This window comes from Harpegnathos saltator, unplaced genomic scaffold, assembly GCF_003227715.2.
Source record: "Harpegnathos saltator strain DR-91 unplaced genomic scaffold, Hsal_v8.6 scaffold391, whole genome shotgun sequence".
In the NCBI taxonomy this organism is placed as follows: Eukaryota; Metazoa; Arthropoda; class Insecta; order Hymenoptera; family Formicidae; genus Harpegnathos; species Harpegnathos saltator.
In genome coordinates, this window is record NW_020230196.1 from 18,081 (window position 1) to 29,061 (window position 10,981).

General features: G+C 36.3%; 1 protein-coding gene across 1 annotated transcript; it reads right to left on the reverse strand.

The window, feature by feature from the left end:
* Positions 1-294: 294 nt before the first annotated feature.
* On the reverse strand, positions 295-2,377 carry LOC105185218 (uncharacterized). Its single transcript, XM_011144542.3, has 2 exons — positions 2,231-2,377; positions 295-1,026 (listed from the first exon to the last, which is right to left on the reverse strand). Exons 1-2 carry the CDS (start codon positions 2,240-2,242, stop codon positions 625-627), a joined length of 414 nt encoding a protein of 137 aa, XP_011142844.1. The 5' UTR covers positions 2,243-2,377; the 3' UTR covers positions 295-624.
* Positions 2,378-10,981: the final 8,604 nt, after the last annotated feature.

The window sequence follows — 10,981 nt, forward strand, 5'->3', positions numbered from 1 at the left end:
TTAGAGTCTAATAGCATATTTATTATTAAATGTTTGGTCAAAATACCAGGCTTTTACACATTTGCTTATTATCTTCTTGCTTGTTTACTTATACTATAACTTATACTATACTTGTACTATAAAATAATTTAATTTACATGATAAGTATATATAAAAGAAACAAAAGGAGAGGAAGATATAATGACATACAACTTGACACGTAAGAAAGTTGCATAATAGCATGATTTATTTATACATTTATAATACTTTTATACATATAAAAAGAAAAATCAAGCGAAATGTCAGAAAGGCTTGAGTGACATTGAATGACTGACGTATGATGTTGATTGAAGTTTTACGAGACATCTCTAACGCAATATATGCTAGTACTACACGAAGATTATTTTTTGGAAATCACGCAAGGATTATTTGCGTGATTTCCCACATTTTCCCATGATAAACCTTGGTGTACAAAGTTTGTCTTATATCTGTGATTGTTGTAATAACAGTCTCTAAACAATTCCGACATCTCGAATTTCGAAAACTCACAGAAAGAAGCTGCTCTTGCTACGACGATACTCGCGTCTTTATTATTTATTCTAATCGCGCATCTCGCGCGATATAGTCATCTTTCATCTCGCGTCATTACGCGAAAATCTGTGCCGGTAGGAACGGGAAGGTGTTGTAGACATATACAGGTCGATTGAATGCGAAGGAGTTCGCGATCGCCAGAGCCGGATTAGAATCGAATTCATCCTCAGTTTGCTCGCCCGGCACCGTCGTCGGCTCCCTGCTGCGAGGTGTCGTTGTGGTTTTTACGGTGGTCGCGACGGTCCGCGGCGTAGTCGTAGTGGTGAATAACGGGACGCGTTGGGTAGTCGCGGTATCCGGAGGTTCGTAGCTTTGTAATCCCGGGGTTCCGTAATACGCGTGCAATCGATTGTTATTGGGATTAAACTGCTGGCCATTAGGACGCCACCCCCTGGGCTTATATCCCGATAAATCTGACGTCGCCGCCAGTCCGATATAAAGGAGAACGAGGATGAGCTAGAAAAAAAAAAACACAGAGTCGGTTTATAAACCTACGAGGCGATGCGTGCTCGAGCGGCTCCGCGGAGTTATACTTGTTCGTTCGTTCGTTCGTACGTTCGCCTGTTCGTTCGTTTGTTCGTTCGTTTGTTCGTTCGTTTGTTTGTTCGTTCGTTTGTTCGTTCGTTTGTTTGTTCGTTCATTCGTTCATTTGTTTATTCATTCATTCGTTCGTCCGTCTATTTGTCCGTTCGTTTATTCATTCGTTCGTTCGTTCGTTCGTTCGTTCGTTCGTTCGTTCGTTCGTTCGTTTGTTCGTTCGTTTGTTCGTTCGTTCGTTCGTTCGTTCGTTCGTTCGTTCGTTCGTTCGTTCGTTCGTTCGTTCGTTCGTTCGTTCGTTCGTTCGTTCGTTCGTTCGTTCGTTCGTTCGTTCGTTCGTTCGTTCGTTCGTTCGTTCGTTCGTTCGTTCGTTCGTTCGTTCGTTCGTTCGTTCGTTCGTTCGTTCGTTCGTTCGTTCGTTCGTTCGTTTGTTCGTTCATTCGTTGTTCGTTCGTTCGTTCGTTCGTTCGTTCGTTCGTTCGTTCGTTCGTTCGTTCGTTCGTTCGTTCGTTCGTTCGTTCGTTTATTGAATAGCCGAGTACATTTACAGGATATCGAAAATTGCAGTATACGCTGCTTTTCTTCTAAATCTACGCGTAATCTTGATTTGAATCTATCCAGAATATATCCGAGTCTTGAACAAAGGAAACGACCGAAGAAAATTGGAATATCGGAACTTGAGTTTAATTAGAGCAAGCAGCACTCGTGAAGCATTTCACTTTAACGGACATTTAACGTCGTAAGAATTTAGAAGTCGTTGCGAAAAAGTAACGGTCTGTCAGATTCTTGCCCAAGGAGAAAAATCGAGTCGCACAGATATCGCAAATGGAAGTTGGTCGTGACACGAGGAAGTTTGCTCGACACTCCGTATGAGACAATTAATTATATCGAGTGTCGTGTCTCTCGCCAACGACGGATTAACACTCTGGCGGGTTGCACTAGTGCACCGTCGTTACTACAACTCTCCGGCAAGGGTGTCACTCACACACACAGTGCCTGTAAACTCATCGGAGTGTCAAATCCGCTGTCGGTGAGCTGGCAGTTCTTTCTTCAATGGCAAAGCGCGCTCCTCCAACGTTCTTTTCTTTGTTACACAGACCGAGCAAATAGAATACTCTTTTACCGTCCTCCTCATTTTCGTTCGATGTAACCCCACTGTTGAGCTCGCACCGAAAATTTTCGGACTGGCCTTTGCCCAAGTGTCCGTTCTGTCTTTATATGCGAAGCGACGTGCGCGGGATCGGACACTCTAGGCTGCGTGAATACGAAACAAGGCGAAGACGAAGACGATTTCGTTTCGTTGCTTATCGTTTCGTAATACGGCGGACCCATATTACGTGTTGAGAATAGTTTCGTGCGGTGAATTGACGTCTGTCGCTATATTTTGGATGCGCGTCAGTTTTGTGTCGAACGCCCAACCCGATCGCTTCCGTTCCACCCGCGGGAACTGCACGATATAAAAATTGTATCGCATCACGAATCGAACACGCGATCATTCGAGTTTGTGCGTTTCTGTAGCCGTCATGATCTTCATATTCGGGCTTACGTACAATGCTTGTTTCGCAAACAGACAGTGGTAATATGGTGTAACGTTACCGCGATAATAATGGAATAAATTTTGCGGCGTGTTTCTCGCTGCCTAACAAATTAGCGATTCGGACGTCGATAAATGCTTCGCTAAAATTAACACAGTAAAACACAGCGAGTTTTCCGAAACGCGAACTATTCAAATTTATTTGCGGAATAAATTATCGCGCTTCTTCCGGGCACAACTAGGGAGATGGGAGCTGTCTAATATGCGAGCGACGACCATCTCGCACCTTGTCTTCTTTTTGCCGTAAGAAAGTGAGTTTGTCGCTTGCGAGTGCATGTTAAACAGCTCTGATCTAGAGCTCACGAGAGACTGGAATTTAAATTAAGAAGCACACGGCGATTGTTTCGTATCATAGCGATCGAGAATGAAAAGTCTCGCAATAATAACCGCGAACGCACGTGTTTTGTCTATCGTACACCGAGTCGACTTTTACACTCTTCATCATTGCTCTTTCACTATTGGGTGTTTTAAACGTGGACACGAGAGCACATTCATTGTAGTAGCGGCTTTTGCAATGTCTTACGTGAATTAAGGACGTGTCCGGAATTTAAGATCGCGTGCAACTGTAACGTATACCCTGTGAATTCGCAAGATCGGTAGACGTCGTTCGCTCGCCTATACGAATTCGGTCGGTGTAATCTAGAAACGTGGCGCGCGAACTAATCGTCGGATTGACAGTGAAGTTGAGTGACAATGCTAATTAGAATTCTGGCGGTCCTCTGTTTAGAACTTGCCGGCTGTCATCTGCCGTCGATTCCACACCTCGCGCTGTGACACTTGTCCGTGAGATTTATTATTACTCATTCGCGCGTCAGAATCTTTTCTCTGTTATCGGCTTTTATTCATACAGATATTATTCCTACGTATCAGAGATAATCGCTTTTCTTACGTTATTAAATCTCTACGACGGACGGATCTTTTTGAACTCCTTGACTTGAATTTTGTATCGATTTTTACTTATATTTTTCTAAAATGAGCGTGACATAAATTTTTTTATTCTGTTAGATAAGAAAGACGTCTGTGCGCAACAGACGTTTGCTCGTACTTATTTGTAAGCATCTACCGTATAAGTAAGGGAAGGAATGGTTCTATTTGAGAAATTTTGCCGTTGAACTTATTACTGAGCTGCGTTCTCTGCTCCGAATGAGAAAGATAAATGGAAAAGGCGGCTGCAGTTCGCGCTAGCACGCGGTTCAAAATCGAGATAACAACGCTGTCGCAGACAGACGGCACGAGTGTCGGTTTGATCGAAAGCATGCGATATAATAGCCCGCGTCGAGAACTTTTGTCCTTTGATTGAGTATATCAAGTATTCCGGTCGAGTAACAAGTGGTGGACGCGTCTGTCATGTCACGCGTCAAATGCAGCGTATTATGCAGCGTTCATTTTCATGGCTTTGTGTTATCTAAAAACAACGGCGAGGTGTCCTCTCCCCGCGTCGATAAAAGTTCCGCGCCGACACTCGAAATGGCTTCTCCTATTCAACGATGCGCGCGTGGAATCGATACGGCGGAATTTTCGCGTCTCTACGACGAGCTGAATATTTCAAGGCAGTTACCGAGATGGAATTTTTCAAAATGCAAAATAGAAGATTAATAAAAATGCGAAGTTTCAAAGTGTATGAGTGCTATATTTGTGAAAAAAGAGTGAAAAAAGAGAAATAAATAGAGAGGCAGTGAGAAAAAGGGAAGAAGACAGTAAGAAGAGGTAGAGAGGGAGGGAGAGTGGATTTTGATGGACAAAAATATCGCTTTGCGATTGCTTTTCCAACAGATGAAAGTGCCTATCATTAAATAATACATATAACATTTATTTTTTGATCGCATACAATACTGATCAAAGGGACTGAAATTTTAATTTCCACGCAAAATATGAAGTATCGATTTATATAACGTTTAGCGATCTTTTAGTTATCTATATTTTTTAAAATATGGGGCGTTAAAACATTTCCAAAATGTATTTTGGTATTTTCTATTGATACAAATTTATTCTATTAATTTATGTCCGCGTCTTATTTGTGTTTTTTATTTTACATGATATGATGCATAGTTAATATTTAGAAAAACGCTACTTTAAAAACCAAACAATTGTATTAAACATCAAACAATTAACAAATTGATAACAAAATTAACAAATGTATTAAACAATTGTATTAAATATCAAAATTGAAAACTGGTTATATATGAGTCTCATTGTTTTATGTGCAACTATCTAATTAAACATCATACGTAGCAAAATAAAATCGAAATGTTAATTTTGTACACGTGCTAAGAGGTTTAGTACAATGTTTTAATTATCTAGTTCTTAAGAAGATATAAAAAATGTTTAATTTTAATACAAATCGAATTCTTAATGTTTCCATTACATTCTTTTTTTTTAGAAACTAGATGGTACTAAAATCCTCTTTCTCTACCATATTGTGAAGTTAATCTCGTTGAAGTAATTTCATTCCATTTTTACGGTAGAGGCAATATCAATGGTAAGAGTTCGTTTTGTAAAAAAATTGAATGCACGGTTCTGTGATCTCGTAAAAAACGAAGCGTGGCTTTTATTTGACTTGTGCACTATAAAGTATTAATTTTTTATATAATTGTTATATATATATTACTTCGATTATATAAATCTAAGCTGGGATATTATAAAATTAAGAATATTAGTGCAGAATCTCTTGAGAATTTATTGATATACAATGATGTCAAGATATGTCAATTAATTTTATCAATAAATGTATTACTTTTTAGAACATCGCCGACGTTGTTCTTGTCGGTTATTCTCACGATTTCCTCAAGTGGAACCTTTTTTCTCGCATCTTGTCGTTTCAAATTGTCTTTCATCAAAACAGTTAATATAAAGCCTAGCAGTAAATATCCAGCGCTGTAAATAAAAATTAGTATAGTGTGTCGTACATTTCCAGTAATATTCCAGCGATTATAATGATAATATAATATTGTACATGTTGTACACTATATTCAAAATCTCCGTAGATATATTCTTCCTTTGTCTTCTTCCGCATTGTAGAACATGGACAGGATATATATTTTGATTAAAGATATGTGCAGAATGTGTGAGAATATTCTCAGATGCTCTAATTTATTATATCGTTACAAATTCATTAGCTCATCTGCAAATACTTTAGAATTATCGAATTGAAGAGCGTAATCAGGATATCTATCATACTGAGTTAAACTTATACATGATAAAGTTCTTACGTCTTAAGAATCTTTTAATCGTCTCGACGATTTTGTCATCTCTCTTTGCTCAATTTAGTTTTTACAATACCCGCGTCTCGGATAGTTTTGGTCTCTTCTGAAATACTCTAATAAAATAATACATTGGGAAGATTAAAACGTGATAATCTCTCTTGAAGAAAAAGAGCTATCTTTAATTAATTAGTTCATTTTCTCGTGATCGGCCGATGAAAATAAAACATAAATCGAAAAAGAAACTAAGATTAAATGGATTATCGGTTGTATTGGGAAAATCTGGCCGCGTTGAAAATTTGATAGATGTTCGAAGAAAGGTGAGATCGACACACATTATCGAGTCTTTCACTCCGATAGAGTATTAAAAGCTTCGTTATATTGGACGTATTTAGTAAAATCATATTTACATGTACGATATATTCAATGTGGCTTTCTAATTAATAATGTTTATAAAACATTATTTTAACTTGATGTCGTTTTAAAGAAGACGCTCAATTCTGAATTACTATAATAAAATATATATAACACGTTACGTGTTAATAATAACCGATAAATCAAATTAATTTTAATATGAATAAATTAAAATACACGCGACTACAATTTTACTCTTTTCCTATTATGTTGATGAAATAATTGTACATGAGATTACGAAGAAAAAAGAACGTTAAATTTATCTCAATCATTATGAATTAAAATCAGACGACTGTAAAATTAATGAATACGTAGAATCATTCGCGACGGATTATAATATTTACATATAATTACTAGTAAGAATTCAATGGTAGTAACGATGATGATAACCTAGATTAAACGTGATAAATCGTCATCGATGTCATTTACACTTTCGTGATTTTTCACTATCACAAGCGGAAAAATGAAACTGCAAGTTGATTCCACTTGACTATTTAACATACTTAAAAATGTGGCGATCAAGAGAGTTCGTGGGAAGAAAACTAATATGCGGTTATCTTCTCTGATATCGATACGATTATAGCCTAATAAGGATAAAGGATAATTATTACTAAATTATAGCCTAATTAGGATAAAGGATAATTATTATTAAAAAGTACAATGTATAATTGTGACTGTAGATTTACCGATAACATAGAGGTAAAACCTGCTGGGATGAACGCCGATGGTTTTGAAGGCACATATTATATATTTTGTATTTTTAAAACATTCTTTCGAGTACAGGTTACGTTTTTATATGTGTACAATGTGCCATACGTGCTACATAGAAATATAATTTCGCCACTTTCCCTCGAGTGCCATCAGCTTGAGGATAGTATAATTTTGACGTAAATCTCGAGAAGACGCGTTGAATCTAACAGGATTGTGTGTAGGGAGCGGAATAGGTGTTTGAATCACGTGACAATGACGTTTTCTTGCGAGCGAATATTACAGTGAGATAAGTTTCACATATTCATGTACTTTCACTGACTTTTGATACTGAGTTTATATGGTAGATTTATGACTAGCAGTCGATTCTATTATTGAGATTTAAAGTTTATAACATTCTTACCACAGGTATTATTGGATGTATATACGACCTGGGTATTGAATTGATTATTTTTCTTCATATCTTCAAAATATGTACGAGTAGCGATGGGATTATTATTAGAGATGTGCTAAAATGTCACTTATCTATTAACCATTTAACTGCTACGGTCGAGATAACTCGAATGTGGAAAAAAATGACGGGCATGCTACGATCGAGTTTTTTGCTCGATTTGGATTTTCAATGTGTAATACCCATTTAATTTAGTTTGTAAAAAGCATTTGAATTGAGCGGGCATATAGTGCCATCTCTTATATCATTATAAAATATTTTATAATTGTAAAAATAACTCAGCAAAGATGGTTTATACTGGTCATTTAATATCTCAGCAGTTAAAGGGTTAAAAGAAAAGAAATGCCGCTTCATTCAGTATCTTCCATTTATCTCGATAAATATAGCTTTTTTGTATAAGTTTGTCGTCGCGCAAAAAGATATTCCGCGTATTATATTTATGTTTCATAATATTTGCACTAGATGTTGCTAATTATATAATAATTAATATTACTTAAACAACGGTGTATTACACATCATGTTATATTACATTATAATTATAATATGAAATTTAAAACGTGAGATTATATTTCGAAGCAGATACGTATTCCATATTTTGGCACATGAGGTATGTATAGATATCATATCAATTCATGTAGAAAATTGTTCCATGGGGAGTTAATTAGCGTCAGGGTTAAAACATTACGCACGATGGTTACAAACTGCGGCCTATTCCAACGGCTTAATTGTAACATAATATGTATTTCGCTTGGGAGTTTGTTACCATGCACGAATGAAGGAGAGCGAGCGAGAGAGAGAGAAAGAGAGAGAGAGAGAGAGAGAGAGAGAGGGGGAGAGAGAGAGAGTGTGCGTGTATGTATGTGTCTGTGTTGTGAGAACATCGCAATACTCACTTTCTGTCGGGAAACGCATGCTCCTCTATAAAAAGATATGAAGTATGTCTTATTTCGTGCACGGAGAACAAGCAACTAAATTGAACTTTATGCATTGTACAATGTGGGGCATCTCGTATAGCAATATCGGCTCCGTACCATGGGGTTCCTGTGGGAATAGATGCGCGAATAACACGCAATATGTTTTCTATCGATGTGACGATTTCTACGCGTCAGAATTTTTGTGACGACATAAAATCCATTGCGACACATTTTTCCGATGATTTCCGCATTGATTTGCATATGAAACTGTGAACATCGGCGCTGTTGAATTTAATGCTTAAAGATGTAAAATTCGTGCGACATTTCTTTTTCATGTTTCGATCTCTAGACTTATATTAGTGAAATGAATAATGCAATTATTTCTGTGCGCGAGAGGAAGAAATCTTACGAATCAAGTTACGTATACGATTTATTTTGAGATGGAGTAAACAATGGAACGACAATCGCTTGAAGTAATATTGAAATATGGTTTTATATGCGAGAAGGCAATGTTTATAATCACAGTTTTGATATTGATTGCTTGAAAAAATTATAAATATTAGCACTGAGGGCGGTGTCGTGAAAAATATCCATATGTTAACGTTTACTTTTATTATGAAATGAAATTATTATTTCTCTCTCTCTCTCTCAATCCCGTGCGTTTGGTTCTTTTCATACAATTTCACACAATTTTACGCCGTATTTTCTCCTGCATTTGTAACTTTGTCGGCTCTCTAGGGTAATGAGAAATGAACGTAAGACTTTGCGTATATCAGAATTTTATTGGACGTTACACGTTAACAATAAAGGCGACGCAAATGTAATTCTCTCTTAATTTTACGCAAATCTACAGTTTATTACAAAATTAAACATCTCTAATGTAACTTCTTCATTCATTAATCTTTTCGATTCTTTTAAATGCATTTATTGTTATTTTAGTATTCTGTGTACAACGACGCGTATAAAAGAAACGGCTGAAGTCCGAAGAAAATGTCATACGTAGAAACGTACATTCTCATTGTAAAAATATGTGTGATTCGTGCTCATTGCTTCTGTGTATAATTGGGTATACGTCTTTCGTGTACGTCTACTTCTTTTTATTTCTTTTTTTTTCAAAGAATCTTTTAATCGTTACTTTAATACTTTTCGTTTTTATAAATTTTCCAATTATTAGTCTTTGCTGAGAGCCTTTGTAAATATATTACAAATGATCGATCGCTATTTTGTCGTGGGATTCAAGAAAATTATCGTCTGGAGCTTCATAAATGTTCCGTTAAATCTATACACATACTCTAACGGTTATTCAATTCTTATTGTATACAGTTTAATGTCTTACTGTTCTTGAACGCTTAGAGACCGCAATTTGCGGCACTAATCCGGTATTAACGTAATAACGTACATATGCATACAGTGCGCGTTACAAACTATTCAATTCACCGAGCAACAGTTCACAGGGCGATGTCCCGAATATAAAAAATGGTGAAAAATCACTTTACACTCTTATAAATTATTATTACACAGACACGTTTATACAAGTTTATGCATACATTAATGGCTAGTTCGAATACGTGTACATGTCGTCGACCGGACGATTCTTTTGCGACGTTCAAATCAGATCCGAAATCTTTCAAAGTTCTCTCATCTTACGTTAGAGAGGACTATAATTTTATACATTTTACACATTGACGAGACTAAAATATCTCTTGAGATTTATGGTTCCACGGAAGCATCGGGAGTACTAACAAGTACTAATAATTAGTTAATTCAGGCCACACGCGTTATGCTAACACGTAATTACTTGTATTGTTTAAGTGAAATAGATACGGTAGCAAATATTGCTCCGTATGACGCGTTTCGATGAAAAGGACCAAATCGATAGTACGATTACGGGAGCACAGCCTTTTGTAAGATTGGCAGGCCAATATTCATAATATTGTACCGATATCGAATAAATTAAGTCAATTTCCATTTTTTTTATAAACTGTGCACTCAATTGTGCATTATTTGTATATTCGAGAATGACGGTGTAATAAATTATTATGAATAGAGACGTCTGAATGCGTTGAATAAATATATTTTATGCAATAATTGGATATCGAATGCAAGACATAATATTCTCGTGTTTCATCGTTCATTTAATATCTATCCAAGCTTTGCAGAATCTAATTTTCATTTGTAAAGATACAATCTATCCCATTCATCACGCATTGCTTTAAAGCACGTGTATATATCGAAATTGATGAACCTCATACCTCTAATGTTTTTCAAAACAGTGATATTGAAAAAAGTTATATCTCTTTTTAATCGAATGAGATCCGATAAGAGATACACACGGCGAACACATTTTCGTATTTGTTTTCAAAAAATTATTATTTTGTACACGCTTGTATGAACAAGTTGAAGTCATTGATTTGGTACATCCTGTATAAAAATGTAATGCATAGAAGCGTCAAGATTTGCCACGTTTGCAGTCATTCAGACTTTTTCGATAAAAGAGTGGAGTTTTTCACAGAAGGAATTTAATGGACGTCTATCATTTCCCACAATTTTCTAATGTACAATATTAAAAATTCTGATAGTCGAAAATTGAATT